Source organism: Labeo rohita, chromosome 17, assembly GCF_022985175.1.
Source record: "Labeo rohita strain BAU-BD-2019 chromosome 17, IGBB_LRoh.1.0, whole genome shotgun sequence".
Lineage (NCBI taxonomy): Eukaryota > Metazoa > Chordata > Actinopteri > Cypriniformes > Cyprinidae > Labeo > Labeo rohita.
In genome coordinates this window covers 32087499-32107037 of record NC_066885.1, presented here as the reverse complement: position 1 = coordinate 32107037, position 19539 = coordinate 32087499, and the positions used below count along the sequence as shown (strand labels likewise).

Below are 19539 nucleotides of genomic sequence, written 5' to 3'. Positions count from 1 at the left end.
AGAAAAAAATTAACACATTGTATGGGTCAAATTGATTCATTTTTCTTTTGTGCCAAAAATCATTAGGATATTAAGTCAAGATCATGTTCCATCAAGATATTTTGTAAATTTCCTACCATAAATGTATCAAAACTTAATTTCTGCATTGCTAAGAACTTCATTTGGACAACTTTAAAGGCGATTTTCTCATTATTTTGATTTTTTTGCATCCTCAGATTCTAGATTTTCAAATAGTTGTATCTCAACAAAATATTGTCCTATCCTAATAAACCATACATTAATGGAAAGCTTATTCACCTTTCAGATTTGTGGTCCAGGGTCACATATCTATTTATCTTTCTATCTATAAAAAAATTCACAGATGGCAATGAACAGTTTTGTGCTTTACTTACTGGTTCACCAGGAATAGACAATCCATTAGGACCCTGTGGGCCTGGTGGTCCCATTTGTCCTGGTGGACCCTGCTCCCCACGTGGGCCCATTGAACCCTGCAATTGCAATGAGTGGGTTTAAACCCTGTTAAATTATGCAGTTTTGGCACTCTAGGAAGAAGTGCTGAGATAAATGGTTCCTCGATGGTATTGATGGAGAAACCTGTTCAACATCTACTTTGGTATCTGAGCATTTGGCATTCATCAGCAGGTCACTGAGAAACTAGAGATGTAAGATAAGCTTACCGTGGGGCCAGACTCTCCTCTTTCACCTCGTGGGCCTTTTGTACCAGGGCCGCCCTGGAAACACAAAGATCAAAGAAAAGAATTTCAGTGGATTCATTATTTTATAAGACAAACTGTCAAATGGCTCTAAAGAGAGAGATGTTTCCAAGTTCACACGTCTGAGGTCTACCCAACGGTCTTCACTTTGGCTTTCTTAAGGCTTTTTTAAGCATATCCCTTAAGTCCATGAGTAAGTCACTAGTCATTAGCTCACGCTGTGCTGTTAACCATCGCTAATCCCAGATGTTCAATCCATGCATAATGGTGTGGAGAGAAGAGCCCCCATAATCATATTCCTGTGCTTAATGTAAAGAGCAGGACTGAAATGACAGCACTGGGGCTTTGGGGAAAATATCCCACCGTCCCTGAACTCTCCATCTTTTCGTCCTCATCATGAGAAGCGAGATTTGCAGCAGTAGCGTGATGACTTCAGAGACTTTAGAGGAAATGTCATGGGACTCTAATGATCTTACCGGAGGGCCCGCTGGGCCTGGAGGACCAACGCTGTCCTGAGCACATGTGCAGGAGTGAGGAAGAGCGGGACATTTGGCTTCATCTCTCTACAGAAATGGAGATATAAATCAAACCTCCTGAAAATGTTAAAAACCAAACAGCCTTAAAAATGAAAAAGAACGGCAATAATAAAGACATCTGCTGCAATGATGTCCTTTTGAAAGTAAAACCTGTTAATTAGTTAATGGTAAGCTGCCTTCAATAGTTTGGTATATTAACTTTGTTTTATTTACTGAACTATACTTTTTTATTACCATAAATTCAAGTTCCATCTGTTAAACCTAAAATGTTGCTACGCTATTTTTTTTGGCTGTGGCACTGATTTTTACTTTGACAGGTAAGTTTCAGTAAAGATAAAAACAAAATGGTGCACTGGCCAAAGGAGGAACACAATGGTGTATATCTACCTGCCCTTCAGCTACTCTCCATGGCCATAAGTATGTGCACACTCCCTTCTAATGAACGGGTTTGGCTAAGCCCTTTAATTCGTGTAAGGACAAATGCTATATGTACAATGGAAGACAGAAAGTCTTACAGGTTTGTAAAAACATGTTGCTTGTCATTTCTTTGCAAACTTTACTAGAAATGTATAATTTGTCATTTTTGATGTTTATTACCATATTACCCAGTTCAGCTATTTTTACTATATTTAGCAAATTATTTACCATATTATCATTAATATAAAGGTCAAATTTCATTATGGTCAACTGTTGAAAAAAATGTACTTTTTGACTTTGCATTTAAAGTAAGTAAATTCAGCAAATTTATGGACATCTTTGTGTTTATTATATTGTTTTAATCGTACTGTCCATCTACATGTGACCCTGGACCACAAAACCAGTGATAAAGGTAATTTTTCGAAACTTAACAAATGTATGTTAAAGCTGAATAAAAAAATCTGGAAACTGAGGGTGCAAAAAAATTTAAATATTGAGAAAATCCCCTTTAAAGTTGTACAAATTAAGTTCTCAGCAATGCATATTAGTAATCAAAACTTAGGTTTTGATATATTTACGGTAGGAAATTTCCAAAATATCTTCATGGCACACGATCTTTACTTAATATCCTAATGATTTTTGGCATAAAAGAAAAAATGATAATTTTGACCCATACAATGTATTGTTTGCTATTGCTACAGATATGACTGGTTTTGTGGTCCAGGGTCACATATAAACATAGTATCATACAGATTACATGATGCTATGCTTTAATTTACTCATCACTAACATCATCTGAAACATGTGTTAATGTGTTATGCTATTTGAGGAAGGTGAACCTGTGAACTGAGAGCCCTTTCGGTGCTTTAGAACAAGACAGTGACATATTGCTACAAAGAGACTCCCTAAAGATACATTGAGGAAAAGGGCAATCGCCGTGAAAAAAGGAAGTCACATCGAAACACAACTGGGAATTGCTCAAAAGCTTGACAGCTGTATTTAGGGTCTGGATAGTGTCCCTTCTCTGATTACAAACATCTTTTGAAGTCTGCAAAACTCAGTTTGATTTTCTCAGCACAGGTAAAGTGTGCTTTCACTAAAAGCTTTCAATGTACTGACCAAACAGTTGACGACAACTCAAAAGAGTTAAGAAACACTCCCCGTAAGATGACAATCCATATACAATCTCTACTTACCATTGCTGGAATATCACAACATTTGTCTCGACTTGTCCAGCCCAAACTGCAGACAATATCGAACATCTGGAGCTGGAACTGAGGGAGAGAAATGGGAACACAAACGGATGTTACAGATGGCTCGCATTGAGCGCCGGGTCTTGAAAAAAAAACTAAAACATGCCCACATGCACCCAACGGTGAGTTAAAAGCAATACGGACAGAATCGGATCCGTTCGGGCATGAATGGGTGGGAGGACATGCACTTGATTGAGTATGAGGGGACAAAGGGAGCGGCACTGTAGATTCCTTGGATTAATCATTGAGTGCTTGTTTAGATCTTTTGGCGTATTGAAGGGAATGAGCAATCTGTACTTACTGTGGCTGACTGCTTCTTTGAACCACCAGACTTTGCCATTTTTCCAAGGACTTCATAGCCATCTGTGGATATGTTGTTGGCCTCTTTGATCTGTTTCTCAGCCACCTCTTGGCAGTCAATGTTGAGTTTGACGTTTTTCGGTGAAATAGAAATGTGAAGCTGCAACAATAAAAAGGCATTAGTGCAAAGCGGTGCAATCCAAGAATCAGTTAAATTATTACTCAGCACTCTGGACATCTTGGCTTGCTTCATAAATCTTAATGAAGGGGATTCATGAAACTGCCTGATTGACAAAAATATGAAAACCCATCTTTTCCAAAACCTTTCCCATGATCCCAGAAAACATTAACCCTATGGCCTGTAAACTATGTTTAGAGTTACGCTCTCAATTCTTCCAATAACAGTTGCTGGCCAACTATAATGAGTTTAATTAGTTCATTATGTAAAGACATGCCAGTCGTCGAACACAAATACAAATCTTCATGTCAGCACATAATATTAACTGGTTTACCAACTGTAATTTCCCCTTCGCATTCACCGTGAGACGCTACATGCGGATGCAACCACCGAAATGCTTTTTCCATCCTTTTCCTAGAAGGAATACAACGTTTTCTTTATGTAGCGTTGCCACATGTTGCTATTATGTCATTCTGCGGCTGACCGTCTAATGCGCTCATTCCCCCAACTTGAGTTTGCTTGTTCAGTCAAAAAGTCTGACCAGCTCATACATCTGATATTCATACTTTGTAGATCAGCACTCCAAAGGCAAGGTCATATTTCTTGCCACAATACCGTCAACATCTTTGGCGACCAGCATTTGGCTTCCCACAAGCAGAAGGGGTCTGAAGTTTTGGCTTTAGACGGAAAGCTTTAGAAGCTTATCCAAATAGTGTGTTCAAAAGCTCGTGGGAAGCTGAAAATGCAACAGTTATCAATTCAAAACATAGCAGGGACTTGCAGAGAGACCATTTTTGATAAAGGGGTAAATGTCATAACAGACAGAGCTCAAGAACAGTGCTTTTGTCTCGTTCGGTTGTACTGTGAGCTCACACTTTCTCGAATCCTCCCATTCTGGCTACCGTGGGTGTGTGAATATGCCCACCATGTGGTTTCGTTTTGCTCTGCTCTGGTCTTTCCCTCTTGTCCTGTCAGACTTTCATCATATCTATCGGCCTCCATTTCATAGCTGCATGTTTGGCAGGCCATCTTCCCCCCACCATTTCCTCAACTGCATGAATTCAATGAGCAAATTCACATTTTAAACAGGAAGTGGTTTCAAAGTACAATTTTTTAATTTTACTTTCTGCCTCTTTCAAACTCTTGGGAGCTGCCTTGATATCTTCTATCTACATAGGCAGCTAACCAAACTGCATTTGAAATGCTGCAAAATGCAAACTGGCATGAAACATGACTGTTCTTTACAGTGTGAAGTTGATCTGTGTGAAGAAAAAAAAAAAAAAAAAAGATGGCAAACAGACAATAAATATATTGTTTATAAATATACTTATATTACATTTAGTATTAAAAGTAGCCATAATTTATCAAATACTTATTATATAAAAAATATATTATTTTTATATTATTAGTATTTATAAGTATTATAAGCATTATATTATAAGTATTTTTCAGATATGGCCAATATTTGTGTGTGCTATGAATTTTACACTGACCGAAGAGTCAGGTTTTAAGCTTGCTAATACGTTTAATGTGTGGTCACATTATCAAAAATGTTGCTTTTTTGGCCCTTAAGTTTTGTCAAAAGTGTAGCATTGCATGTATGCTTAGACAAAGGTCGCTTTTAAACCAAGCAGCTTTTTTGTTGGGAAATTCTGCCACACAAAGATAAATGTCAACCATAATGTTCGATTCATCAAATTTGTGTGACTAACTTGAACATAAGCAGAATCTATGTGGGAAACTTTTTCACCCTCACATGAAACTCCTGATGTGCAAATTCCTATAGAGATGACTGGATTTTGCTCTCAAACATTTGATGTGCAATGGTAAATCTGACCCTACCTTAAAGCTAAAAAGCAATAATGAGTTTTGTGTCTCCTGTGAGCTTCATGTGAGCTGTGCTTCCAAACCATTCTCATGACATGACCTTGAAATCTAAATCGGAAAACTTTTATTTGTGGATTAATTTGTGTTTCTTATTTCATAATCTGTGGAATTTTATAAAAACAATCAAATAAAAATGAAAAGAAAGGGCCACTGTTCTGTGTGGTATTTCGCGGTTGACCACAGAATCCCTTTAATAGCTGTTTTCATTTCCCTAGGCTCACTCTTGTTAAACATTATACTGGAACAGTGTACAGACTTTTGTCTACACTCATGTCTTAATTTCGATAATAATGGCTTGTTTACGATTATTATGTTTACTAACTAATACAAAAAACAATCAACTACAAATCCATGAGGCCATGTGTGTTCATCTAAATTGGCAGTGGCAAGATTCTGGTCAATAACATTTAAGCTAAACAAGGAATCAAATAGGCTTTGTTTTCTATAAGCAATATTATTTTTTTGACGTTCCAGTTGTGCATTTTATTGTGCATTTGATTGCCCGATAAGTCCAGTTACTTAGAAAGAAATAAATCGCATGATTTGAATGATTTGAATAGTGCAAATGGTGCATGATGAGGTAAAAAGTGCAGTTTAAAATTTATGGTTAGGGTTGGTTCAAATCCCTAGCCCAAAGTATGAGCAATAGTAATAGTGATGTTTGCCTTAGTAAGCACAAACCAACCTGAGAGGGAAAAAAGAGAAAAAGTCTTTCACTTTAAACAACTCTCCAAAGCAAGGTTTTCTAAAACCGAAAGGTTTCCTTTTCATGTAACCAGTCTGTAATCTTGTAACCAAGGTGGTCAGCTAATCACCACCTTAACTAAGAATCGTTGTTTTGTGTTCACGTCTCCAGCATGTCAGTGGTTGCTTAACATACAGTAAGCAACAGCAAAGCAATGATTTTTCATGAAACCTGAACCACAAATTGGCCCACAGTCACAATCCAGACTGTATTACATCACTTTGTCAGTGAAGTCATAGTAATGATGTCAATGGGTGAATCTCAAGAAGAAGAAAAAAAGACTGTTTGAAAATTTTGATAATGATTATTATTACTGATGATTTCAATTATTATAATATGGTAATAAAGTATAGACAGCTTTTTTCTTTTCATTTTTAGTATTACAGTAATTAGAGTTGGGTGGAAATAGGCTTCATTTTCTTTAAGCATCATAATTACTTTTCTTCGACTTTCTGGTGGTCTTCTTGAGATTCACCCCGACTGCTCAAGCTGTGCTTTCGAATTTCCCACAGAGACTGGGAAAATCTTTCATGTGTGGTTATAAAATTAGCACATCTTGAAATCTGATTTGCCAGCATGCACTTACCAGACCAAAACTGCCAAATCCCAGCTAGTATAAATAACAGTCCCCTGGTTGTCAGACATTTTCTGCATTAGCAATTAAACTATGCCAGCGGTCAATTAGGACAAACATGACAAAATGATGACATGTTTAGCTTTAAAGAGGCTTAGAATAACCTCAGAGAAAGCAAACCCCTTTATATAAAAATAACATCATTAACGTCTTCTTTTACAACATAATAGTGATGATTGATGTTTCCAGCTCTTGTGAACGACATCACCATGAGCAGTGTGGAGCTGCTTTCACACAAACCTGCAACTAGAATGATGGCTGGTGGGTGCACAGGCGAAAGTGCTGCATGCACCATATGGGCCGTTAAACATCTCAATTCAAAAGCAAAGGCAAAATCAACAGTGGCAAATCTTTCAATGAGCTCCAAGAAGTAAAACCGTGTCTTTAGTTTATCAGCCAAGAGTTATAACACAAACCATGTCTTCCAAAATCGTTATGCTGTAGCAAACAAACTTTACTACTTCGCAGGGATTAATATTCGTCTAAAGAAAGCCAACCTCTTTTTTTATATGCTGTATCTGGCAGTACTTCTAAAAGGACGGTTCAAGTTCAACTCCATCAGTCGATTTATATTCACAACTCGGTCAAGATATAGGAGATACAGTTCAACGACTGACATCTCATACTGTATCTCAAGGAAGCATTTTTTGCAGTTTTATGAATTTAATGTTAAAATAAAATGTAAAAATAAAGGTTCTTCATTGGCATTGATGGTTCCATTAAGACATTTTAACATCCATAGAACCTTTTCATTGGACAAAAGGTTCTTAATAGTGGAAAAAGCTTCTTTAGATTTTTGAAATTGTTCGTTTAAGAACTGCTCAATGAAAAGTTCCGAAAATTGACCATTTTGGAACCTTCATTTTTAAGAACAAGTAGAAGTAAGAAGTAAGAAAATCATTCTACCTTGTGGAAACTGCCGTGGAAAACTTTCTTCACATGGTCGTTATCAAATGAGACTTTCTGAATTTCGCCTCTGGTGTCCTTATTGTAGAAGGAGATGATTCTACTGGAGGCTGAGAAAAAAAAAAACCCACAAACTTACAGATGGCTCTGCACTGATTTCCTGGGCAAATATGAAACAACAACAACAACAGTAACAACAACAAAACAAAGGATTTTCAATTTAATTTGACCTTGATGCACTAAAAGGGCTGACTTTGCATTTCTGAGCAATTACTGCTATAAATCACTGCCAGACTGAAACCTGGAAACCATTTAGAGGGTTTCTGTTTCTAAATAAGCTTTAGCAGACACCACAAGGTTTACTGCACGCACATACACAAACACACTCGAGACATGGAAATTGAAAATGGTGCTTACGGTCAATGGTGAGCCCGACCTCAGGGTTGTTGTTCTTATCTGATATCTGCCATATATCAAAAGCATCCTTGCCGGTGTCGGGGAGGAGACGGAAGAGGAGAATCAGAGTGTAGGAGGGAGGAAGACCATCTGGATGGATTTCCCTTTAAAGAAAAATATAGCTCATTTATCAATGCAAAGCACTTCATCAGACACCCCACAGCCTTAATTTTCATAAAATCATGTCATGATGCAAAATATGACCTGCACATGATGGGTTTTGTTGGAATATTTTTCATGTGTTAAATAATTAAAAGTTTTATACAAATGATTTTGTTGTGCAGTGAAGGAACATAAATCAAAAAGTGCAGAACAGATTCATGTAGCGTCCTCAGAGAAAAATGCAAACAGACTTGCAGCCTTGAGTAATGGCAACATATTGAAGTATTTTCCTCTTCTGGTGCTCAAAATGTTTCCATTTGAACAGCTGCTTACCCACGCACAAATACAAATCATTAAAGTAAAATTAATCAAGCATGCTCTGGCCAGAGACCTTCAAAACAGATCTTTAGTTGGCTCAATGTGAGCTGCTACAATCAGAAGAACCTGAAAAAACCAGACAAAGAAACTTAAAAACCGAACTTTCCACCAATATGTAATAATCTGTCATTAAGTAATAATTTGCATTACTTTTGTGCAAATAACACCGTCATTACTAAATAATAAATAAATGAATTAAATGTAATAAGTAAGTAAGTTTATGCAGTGTTATTTTAATATTATTAATATACTATTATCAGTTTATTACTGTTTTGAATGAGCTTTTATTTTTATACTTTCAGTTTTCGTTTTTATCTTTTATCTTTTTTATTTACAGTTAGTAATTTTCAACTTAAACTTATTTCAGTTCTTTTCCAGTTATTTATTTTAAGTTTTCTTTTTTTCCCCTAATATTTAGATTCTATTGTATTTCAACTTGATTTTAATAACTAAAATTGTTTTAATATTTTTAATTAATGATAATAACTCTGACTTTCTGATGCTGGTGACCACTAAAATGTACAGATCTTTAATAAAAAAAAAAAGTTTAATATACTGTATATATAAAAACTATAAACAGATACTATAAAAAAAGCATCATTTTCTGAGATGAATGTCTACCACCAAAGCAACAGCTGGCATTGGCTTTTGCTTTTTCAGGCAGGCCAAATAAAACTCTTTAAAATACATAATTTTCTTCTCAAAAGTAGCAGAGGATGAATTTATTTTTCCCTTCTTCGAGAAGGTCAATCATGAGAATGTTTTTATGAGTTCACACTGGAAATTTCTGCGATCTGACACCTCATTCACACAAGCTGCAACAACAAACAAGATGCAATGCTCCTAAAGAGGCTTCAGAGCCTGCAAGCTCTGAAAATGGTTAAAATAATTGCGATCGCTTGAATTCCATTACAGTCTATAGGGGAGCAGCTCAGAAAACATGCAAAACACATGTACTGCACTTCAACCTACTTCGTGGGCTGGGAAATGAATGCGTCCTTATGGAGTCTGTATGCGATGTAACTGTTGAAGGAGCCAGATTCCATGGAGATGCCGTTCATGCCAGCAAACGTCTTGTCAGTGATGTTAAAAGCTTCCAGCATCCTGAAGCCTGTAAGTTTTCATCAAAATATCAATCAAGAGATGCATAACAGTTTACAATGGCAGAGGAAAATAAGACTATGATGATAGAAAGTCTTCGGATATGGACTTCAGTCAAGCTCTGACCTGGTGATGTGAATCCGTCGAGGTAAATCAAAGGACAAGCTGTAAAAGAATACAGGAAATAGCTTTACTTTTATCATGTCAGCGATAAAGTGACCAACGCAATGCAGGCTGCAAAGAACGACGTCCTACTGGATGTTGCCGTTTCACAGATGAACGTAATGAGGTTGTCTTGGATCTTAGTAAATGCATCGAAGTCATCAACGATGAAGACGTGTCTCTCGCTGGGCTTGCTTCCAATGTTCCTCAGTTCAGCGGTGTCTACGTCTGCGACACCCACCACAAACACACTGTAGCCTGTGGAAAAGACAACACTGAGGCTTTAGGGAGCTTGTAGGGTGACTTGTCTGTAGTAACTTGAAATATATCGCCTGTCAAAACCTGTCAAGAACGGGTCGTATTTCACCCAAAAACTAACAATTATATGTTGCATAAAGAAAATAAAGTCTATTTCCATGACCACTGAGATCTCCAATGTGTCATAATTAATGTTTGTTTTAATACAAATGAGGGGTCTGGAATCAGGAACCGCAATACAGCCTAATATGATTATTACACTTCAAAAGGCGACGATTTAATTAAATGAATGTGTGTGTTGCATGTTTCAAAGTAAAAACTTAGAGCTATTGTGCTTTCTGCAGGCCCACAAACTTCAAAACAGGTCAATAAATCAATAAATATTGTGCATTTATGGCAAGCAACTGCTGTTTGAATGCATTGACCCTGGCCCACAAAACCACAAAAAATTTTTTTTGAAATTGAGATTTATACATCATTTTTCTTTCTTTATATTTTATACATCAGCTTTCCATTGATGTATGGTTTGTTAGGAGAGGACAATATCTGGCTGAGATACAACTATTTGAAAATCTGGAATTTGAGGGAAATTTGAAGGAAATTTTCAAAATATCTTCATGAAACATGATCTTTACATAATATCCTAACGATTTTTGGCATAAAAGAAAGATTGTTCCCATTTTGACCCATACATTATATTGTTGGCTACTGCTACAAATATACCTGTGCTACTTATGATTGGATTTGTGGTCCAGAGTCACATATTAGCACATAAACCAATTTCATTGCATATGCATATATTAAATGAAACATGTTTGGAGTGTTTTAAAATTGAAGTTGCTCTGATTTAATAATCTGAGATACTTGGTTTATTTTGAGATTGTATGGATTCTCTCTCTATGAACACATGGTATTGTGCAGGTCTTAAAAAGTTTTAAACTCTGCAGATACCCTGTCTGGGAAACAATTTCCATTTTCAAAACTAATTTTCAAGCAAAATAAAAGCGTAATATTTGAGCTCAGTGTTACCTGCATGCTGTAGTTTAATAGCACTCTTCTTCACATCATCTTGAGAACGTCCATCAGTTACTACAACCAGAACCTTGGGAACGGTTCTTCTCATACCACTGTCTGATGTGAACACTTTATCTCCGATATGCTTCAGCGCAGCACCTAAAGCATTCACAAGCATTAAAAAGTATAATTTCATAGCCATTTTGTTTCTTCTTTTGACACATTTAGCTGGGGTATAAAAATCAGAAAACTGAATCCTAGGAACAAAAAAAAAAAAATGTTTTACAAACCTGTTTTCGTGTTTCCTCCTCTGTAACTGACCATCTGAAGGGCGGACAGCACCATTCCCTTGTCGTGGTAGGTGTTCAGTTTGAACTCTGTTTTAGCTTCATCGCTGTACTGTACAAAAGACACCTGTTTTCACAGAATGAGAAAAAAGAGCATATGAATTACAGCAAGGTCAGGCAGATGTGCACATGACTATAGACAGGTCAGTTACCTGCATGCCATTATGACTGATGACATCAAATGCTCCGATCATGCTGAACACAAACTGGCGCACTTTAGCGAAGCTCTCATCTCCAATGCTCCACGAACCGTCGATCAGGAAAACCAGATCAGCCTTGGCTCCTTTGCAAACTGGCATTATAAAACAAAATGTAATAAGTACTACAGGTATAGTAATACACCATATCATTCCTGTCAAATCTTCTTTTAGTTACTGAAATTTCAGTCAAAAAGTATCAGAGCCAAATTTCTTTCTTTAAATGCTAAACTAAATGCACTCATTTGATCAAAAATACAATAAATGAAACAGTTATATTTTGAAATATCATTACAATTTAAGATAACTTTTCTTCAGTAAAACGGAATTTATTTCTGTGATCCAAGGTAAATTTTCAGCATCATTGCTCCAGTCTTCCAGTGTCACTTGATCCTTCAAAAATCATTCTAATATGCTGATTTGTTGCTCAAGAACCATTTATTATTGAACTGTACTGAGAACAGGTTTTCCCTGTTTAATATTGAAAAAATGACATACTTTTTCAGCATTTATTTGAAATAGAAATCTAACATTATAAATATATTTGCTGTCACTGTTGATCAGTTTAACACATCCTTGCTGAATAAAAGTATTCATTTCTATTATCTGTATTAATATATAAAAAATAAAGATTAAAAAAGCATTTTGAAAAAGTAAAAAATCTTGCATCTTTACCCTCGAGTGCAGCCGGGATGGTGGGTGGTGGTGGAGGAGCTGGAGGTTTTGTTGGGGCTACGGTGGGCTTTACCACTACAGAACAGACAAAGGAACTATGAGTGAAACAGCGATCAAAGGTGTGGGACTGAATTCATCTGAATGCGTCGTGACTTACATGTGCGCTCTTTGACACTGACTCCGGGCCCTTCCTGGTTGGGGGTCTGTGTGTAGACTGTGGCGTTGTACAGCGCGTCCGGCGTCAGCCCGTCAAAACAGTACTGGCTCTCAGCGGCGGTGATAGTGACCTCTTGAGCCCCACGGTTAGCCGCTAATGATAAGAGAGAAGCGTAAGCTTATACAAACTACCGTAATGTCAACCTGCGCATACACTCAAAAATATTTAGGTGTAAATTTAAGGTTTATGTATTTGAATTGCATTTAAAATGATCATGCACTTAAATTGAACAAAAACATGTAACAAACTAAACCAATTAAATAAAAAAGATTAAAAAAAACATTTTGTGATAAAAAAAACATATTTTCAAATACATTTCTTATTATTCATTAAAATTCGAACTAAAACCACTGAAAATAAGTTCTTTTAACTAAGACTAAATAGCTAAAACTAAATAAAAACTACATAACATATAACTATAAGACATGTTAAAGTTAAATTAAATTAAATTAAAAATTAAATTAAAATTAAAATAAAATATAAAAAATATTAACAAAAACTATACCAGGATATCAGTGCAACTAAAACACAAAAAATCAAATAGTTTAGAATCAGCATTAATCTAAAATAAATTACATTTATTCAGTTCTAAAGTATGAACATGGTTAAAATTAGGGCTATCAGTTTAACGCATTAACTTAATTAATTAGTTATGAAAAATAATGCAATTAAAATATTTTAATACAGTTAACATGCTGGCCCCGCCCCCAGACCTGCGCATCATATTATATTTCATATAGTTGACTGTTGACAAACATGATGCAGGGCAACTCCAATAATGCAATTACGCCCTAAAATTCAAGAAATTGGTGCAAATGTATATATTGGTGCATATATTTATGTATCACATATCACACAATATGGGCAGCAAGAGAATGCTGATTTTGTCCCGATCTATCACAAGCTCAAATGAGACTTTATACAACAGTTCAGAAAATAAGAAGTTGATATTACGTTATATTTCAAACACAATATTATGTGTTTTTGAAGAGAACATATTGCCTGTGAAGCTATAGCAGAATTGTTGCACGTCTCCGAGCAACACAGCACTGTTTAGTTTCTGAATGAATCTGCGTTTTGAACTAATTGTGTGAACTAATGATTTAAAGGACAGTTTACTTAACTTAGCCATTTACTTAATTCCTGAATTAATCAGCCATTTGAATGAATCGAATGAATGAATGGATTTAGACTTAGCAGAACTAGCAGATTAAGTTTCTTATTTAGAGTATCATTTCATTAAAAAAAATAATAATAATAAAAACAAAAACATTAAAGGGATAGTTCACCACAAAAATTTAAATTCTGTCATAATTTACTCACCCTCATGTTGTTTTATGTTCCATAGTTTACGTTAGATTGAAACTTATTGGGTTTATTTATAATAAATATATATACCTGATTATTGTTTATTTAAACACATTACATTTATTAGTACTATTACAGAAATCTGACCTGTTTATTTGTGCATTACTGTATATACTCTAATATATCAATCCTAAATTTAGGCCTGAATATTTTAAAGTGTATAACACCTGAAGGGGGAACGTGAATAAAATGCAGCATTTATGTTTAATGAACTTGCCTCTTTTCATATTCTATTAACTTACGATTGAAAGGATTGAGTTTTAGCCTGTAAGAGGTGGCGGCTCGATGAGGTGTCCATCTGATGCAGAAGGAGTCGTAGCCGACGTTATATGTGGTGAGGTCGGTCACATTAAGGTACACTGCAAAGGCAAACAGCATTCCACAGTTAAAACAGGCATTTTAAAACAATCTCATAACACGTCCGTACAATTTCTCAGGCAAAGAAACAAGCACGCACATGTGGTTCCCTCTCCGGTCAAAGCACCGCTCACGCCTGCATCATACTGAGCGAAAACCTTAAGGTCATATGTGGTGCCAGGCTGGAGGTTATGCAGGACGTGTGTGGTAACATCTCCAACAAACACTTCCATGGTGTTATCTGTGCCTGGAACAACACGCCAAACAGATCTAGTGTCAGCATGCCCTACAACAGGATGTCCAGATTATGAAACATGGTAAACTCATCTAAAACGGTCTCTTACCCACTGGATTGTAGACCAGATTATAACCATTAACGCGTGCAGGTACAGGATCCCAGGACACACGGAAACGAGTGTACCACTCGTCTGAAACACGCAGGTTACGAGGCTCCAGGAGACCCACTGAAGGAGAAGAAAGAAACATTAAACCGGAGCCAAGACATTTTTCCAGCATGCACTTACTTCCAGCACAGTTTCTTTATTACAGTCAACGTATCTATCTGTCTATCTATCTGAAGCTGTAATGTGATTGTGTAACTGTCCTTACATGTTTTTCCATCTCCAGAGAGTCGTCCTCCAGGCCCATCTTGATAAATGGCCTCTACGTTGATGTTGTAAGGAGTGTCTGGTTGCAGATTTTGTAAGATGATAGAGTTTCTGTTGCCAGGGACACTTGTCTATGTGAAAAATAGCAGGACAAGATCAGTTTCCTATCATGCATTCAGTCAAATAACGTCCATGGGCTCGTAAAATCATGATTATAAATACCTGATGTTAACATATAATGCTGCTGTCCTTCATAATCACTACTATAAAATTCAACACCACTTACAAACTCCTCAATGGGATCTCCAGTGGTGGGTGCATAGCCAATGCGGTACTGCAGCACGGGTCCTTCTGCATGCTCCCAGATGACGGACAGCGTGCTGGTGGTCGGATCATATACCCGCAGGTTCCTGGGGCCGCTGCGGGGCACTGCAATCAAGAGAACAGATATTCTCTCAAAATCATATTTCTGGAAGTAAAGACCAGTTGTGTGACATTTGCGCCCCTATAAGTTACTACTGATACAATTATCTAGTATACTGAATACAGGTCTACTGGAAAAAAAAGGGAATTAATCCCTTATTTTTTTCTGAAATGAATCCCACCCAACATTACAATTTTTAATTATACTTTATATTGCAATAATTTCACATTCAATCTTCAAAATAATGTAGAAACAACATAAAGGAAGTATATTTCTGATATTTGTTTAATGCCATCTTTTTTTTTTATGACTGAAGCCAAGTATCACTGTTACCAACTCTCTATGAATTTCTCCCTAATATTTAACCACTGACTATAGCCATTCAATTTAACATTTATTTCACTTGTCATTTAAGTGAACTTACAACAATCTTCACATAAACCCATTATAATAACTGTCATATAGCTACCTGTGCCCTTCAGCAAAAAAATCTAGCCAAATTTAACAAAGTTACCAAACACTACAATCTAAATTGAATAAACGATAAAACTTAACATTACAGAAGTTATTGATTTATTTTGTTTTTTGATTCTCAGATATCACAGCAGCTTGTTATTAGGATATTTTGGCTGCTGTTACTTTAAAAGCTGCCACTGCTGAACTTGAAGCGGATCTGACACTGTAATAAATAAATATAAATCCTGACATTTTATTGCACAAATGCTACAGTGTCCTGAGAATGAGCCATGACCACATAACAAAGGAGCTCTGATGGAGGCGTCCTGCAGTCAGACTCACGTGTTTTTCCATTATCAGACACAGAGGAGCCTTCACCGTCAGCATACAGAGCCACCACACTCACAGCGTAGTCTGTGTCTGAATCGAGCTGCTCCAGCAGGGCAGTGTGGGTGTTCCCTGGAACGAGCACCTAACAAACAATAAAAAAAGTAATAATTAACCACCAGGGACACACAGGCTGTCTTTGTTAACTAGCGACATTTATGATGCTTCAAATACTTTTACAATGATTAATGAGTGAAGCTCACAAAGAACATATGCAGGTCACATTTCAACACAAAATCAAAAACAAAATCTAACAAATATATTGCACTGCTATTTTTATATTATATTATATTATATATGTTTTTAACAAAATTTAAGCTTATTTTAGGATCATCTGGCAGAACGCTTACATTTGTTTATTGCTTAATTAGTCACGCTTTGTTTTGGGGACCAATTCTCACTATTAACTAATATAACTATTAACTATGACTTTTGCCTCAATAAACTCCTAATTTGATGTTTACTGGTAGTTAGTAAGGTAGTTGTTAAATTTAGGTATGGGGTGGATTGAGGGATCCAAAATATGATCATGCAGAATGAAGCATTTATATGTGCTTTATAAGTACTAATAAACAGCCAGTTTGCTAGTAATATGTATGCTAACAAACAACTACTTGATAGTGAGAATTGGCCCTTGAAGGATTACTCCACTTCTAGAATAAAAATTTCCTGATAATTTACTTACCCCCATGTCATCCAAGATATTTATGCCTTTCTTTCCTCAGTCTAAAAGAAATTAATTTTTTTGAGGAAAACATTCCAGGATTATTCCCTATAAAGTGGACTTTAGTGGTCTTTAATGGATTAAAAGTTAAAAATGCAGTTTCAGTGCAGCTTCAAAGGGCTCTACATGATCCCAGCCGAGCAATAATGGTCTTATCTAGTGAAACGATTGGTCATTTTCCTAAAATAAAATGTAACCACAAATGCGTGTCTTGTCTAGCTCTGCAATGCACATGTGTGCTCTGTGCACTCCGGTTCAATACAGTTAGGGTATGCCGAAAAACTCCCATCTCATTTTCTTCTCCAACTTCAAAATCGTCCTACATTTCTGTTTTACATTTTTTTTCTTTGCACATACACTTTGTAAACACTGAGTCTGTACTTCTGCTGCGATATAGGGCAATTTTGAAATTGGAGGAGAGAAAGTATATAATTTTTTTTAGAAAATAACCAATCGTTTCGCTAGATAAGACCCTTATTCCTCAGCTGGGATTGTTTAGAGCCCTTTGAAGCCGCACTGAAACTATAGTGAAAGTCCACTATATGGAGAAAAATCCTGGAATGTTTTCCTCAAAAAACGTAATTTCCTTGCAACTGAAGAAAGAAAGACATGAACATCTCGGATGACATGAGGACGAGTAAATTATCAGGACATTTTTATTCTGGAAGTGGAGTAATCCTTTAAAATAAAGTGTTACCGTTCAATGTTAATTCATTTACATAAGGATTCAGTTCACAGTGGAGGCAATAAAAATACAACTAAATGAGCACGTTACTAAAAATTGTACTGTTTATCAGAAATCCATTTATTCTTATCAGATTCTTATTCTGTAAAGCTTGCAAAGATAACTGTTCTGTCCAGCCATGTTTTATGACAAATACTACAGTGTTGCATTAAAAATACCATTTATTTATTTGTTTGTTTAGCATTATGGTAATAAAAATAAGATTTTTTTCATTACAGTAATGTGACTTTTAGAGTAATGTTTAATATTAAGGAAAACGTTGCAAAATGATATGTTTAAACTCTTGATTACATACATCAAAACTGCTGCCTTTGAAATCTCTGATATATTACACCCTGAGAAAGAAGTTTGTCTGTTTTTCTTCAGATGACCTCTGAGCACTTACTGATGTTTGTGTCACTACTGACTTCCAACCCAACCATTAGTGATCACTTACTCAGCCAGTGCAGTGGAAACATTCCTTTGATGTGTTAATAGTGTAGCAGTTGTAGTAATTGGAGTGAATGATGTGCTGACAGTGTCGTGCAATCATCTCCTTTCACTACTCTTCACAACGCCAGGTCAGGGGGGTCACCGACTTGCCAATAACGACATGGGAAACCCCTTTTTGCATTCTTGACAACACTATCCTTTATTTTAAAGAATGAGGCCAGTGGATGATTGATTGCACTTCTGGAGTTTTTCAAGGCTCCAGTGGAAAAAGGTTTTAAAAAATCATTGCAGATCAGAGGTTAAAATGAAAGCCAGAGAATTTGGAAAACTGGCCATAATATTGGAAAAGGTTGTGCGTCCGTAACGATATTCAACAAAGCCTTTGTGTTCGCAGATAAGACGCTAGTTCTTTTAAGACATAAGATCAAATGTTTAAACTCTGTTTTCCTCAGTGCTGAAATAAAACAGGTTTGGGCGAAGATTTCCCACAGCTGCTTTCCTTACACAAGGATCTGATGACAATAAAAGTCATTTATGGATTTCTGACCTTTGTAAAAATCCCTCTCAGGCAATGAAGTTCATGTGAGAATGAGGTTTCACGACATTAGGAACACAAACATCTTTGCAGAGGGTCAGATTGCAAACAGACCATCACACTCAAAAGGATGAGAGACTGACATTTGTCACAGGCAGCATTTCCTGTCCAACCTCTCACGCGAGCCTAACGACGAGGACTTACGGATTGAGTGGGACGGGTTCCAGAGAGGGGGGAGTAGGCGACGCGGTACTGCAGCACTTCACCGGAGGCCGGCTCCCAGCGCACGTTCAGGGTGTTTGTGGTGGGGTTGTAAACCCGGATGTTCTTGGCAGGGGTCCGCACCACTGTTTCAGACATGAGCGGGAGCAGCACCATAAAAAACAAAGACAGTAAAAGGGGTGAGTGGTTAGAGTGGTTAAAGAGGTAAAGAAATTTACAACTATTTACAAGACCTCGAAAAACAGGATTTCCTACGTAATGCGGCGTACTAGTCTAAAAGCAATAGTAGTTTCAATGTCAACCACATTAGAAACAAATTACAACATTTCAAAAGGGTGAAGAGAGACGTGTCATTTTTGATTAAAAATGGCCTTTAAACTTAGCCCAGCTTTTGTGTTAGTCCTAAGAAATATGGCAGCTTTGGGGCATGCCCAGGGTATATTTCACCCTAAAATCAAAAGAAAGAAATATGTTTAGCTTTTATTCGATTTCAGCTGCAATGTTTTTCTACAGTAAACTGAGACTTTTTTATACACTGATTAATTTTGAGATTGTGGATTATTTGGCTTTCGTTTTCAAGTGTTGTTTCAGAATTAGTAGGAAGAATAGTGTTTATTTTATTGCACTTCATCTGTTTGCATCTGTAGTTTGTTCCAGAGGGGTTTGTGTATATACCATTCACCTGATCTTTTACAACATTTTATTCCTAAAAACAGGGTAACATTTTGTTTTTTCTAGTTGTTGGCAGTAATTACTGACTTAACATTAGATATCCAAAACCTTTGACTCTAAAATGCCAGCAAAA

The 19539-nt window shown here is 36.4% G+C and overlaps 1 protein-coding gene across 5 annotated transcripts in view; it reads right to left on the bottom strand.

The window, feature by feature from the left end:
- Nucleotides 1–19539, bottom strand: part of col12a1a (collagen, type XII, alpha 1a) — a 75036-nt gene that overhangs the window by 11522 nt on the left and 43975 nt on the right. For all 5 annotated transcript variants that reach the window (XM_051132909.1, XM_051132904.1, XM_051132905.1 and 2 more), the window contains 22 exons: nucleotides 18717–18859; nucleotides 16032–16161; nucleotides 15096–15238; nucleotides 14811–14940; nucleotides 14546–14665; nucleotides 14302–14448; nucleotides 14087–14203; nucleotides 12417–12569; nucleotides 12260–12334; nucleotides 11540–11679; nucleotides 11331–11454; nucleotides 11056–11199; nucleotides 9862–10026; nucleotides 9733–9771; nucleotides 9478–9616; nucleotides 7987–8129; nucleotides 7570–7679; nucleotides 3221–3379; nucleotides 2863–2940; nucleotides 1190–1276; nucleotides 678–731; nucleotides 393–488 (listed from right to left, as the gene is read on the bottom strand). In XM_051132909.1, the coding sequence (XP_050988866.1) occupies nucleotides 393–488; nucleotides 678–731; nucleotides 1190–1276; nucleotides 2863–2940; nucleotides 3221–3379; nucleotides 7570–7679; nucleotides 7987–8129; nucleotides 9478–9616; nucleotides 9733–9771; nucleotides 9862–10026; nucleotides 11056–11199; nucleotides 11331–11454; nucleotides 11540–11679; nucleotides 12260–12334; nucleotides 12417–12569; nucleotides 14087–14203; nucleotides 14302–14448; nucleotides 14546–14665; nucleotides 14811–14940; nucleotides 15096–15238; nucleotides 16032–16161; nucleotides 18717–18859 (2636 nt within the window). The remainder of the gene's footprint in view (nucleotides 1–392; nucleotides 489–677; nucleotides 732–1189; nucleotides 1277–2862; nucleotides 2941–3220; nucleotides 3380–7569; nucleotides 7680–7986; nucleotides 8130–9477; nucleotides 9617–9732; nucleotides 9772–9861; nucleotides 10027–11055; nucleotides 11200–11330; nucleotides 11455–11539; nucleotides 11680–12259; nucleotides 12335–12416; nucleotides 12570–14086; nucleotides 14204–14301; nucleotides 14449–14545; nucleotides 14666–14810; nucleotides 14941–15095; nucleotides 15239–16031; nucleotides 16162–18716; nucleotides 18860–19539) is intronic.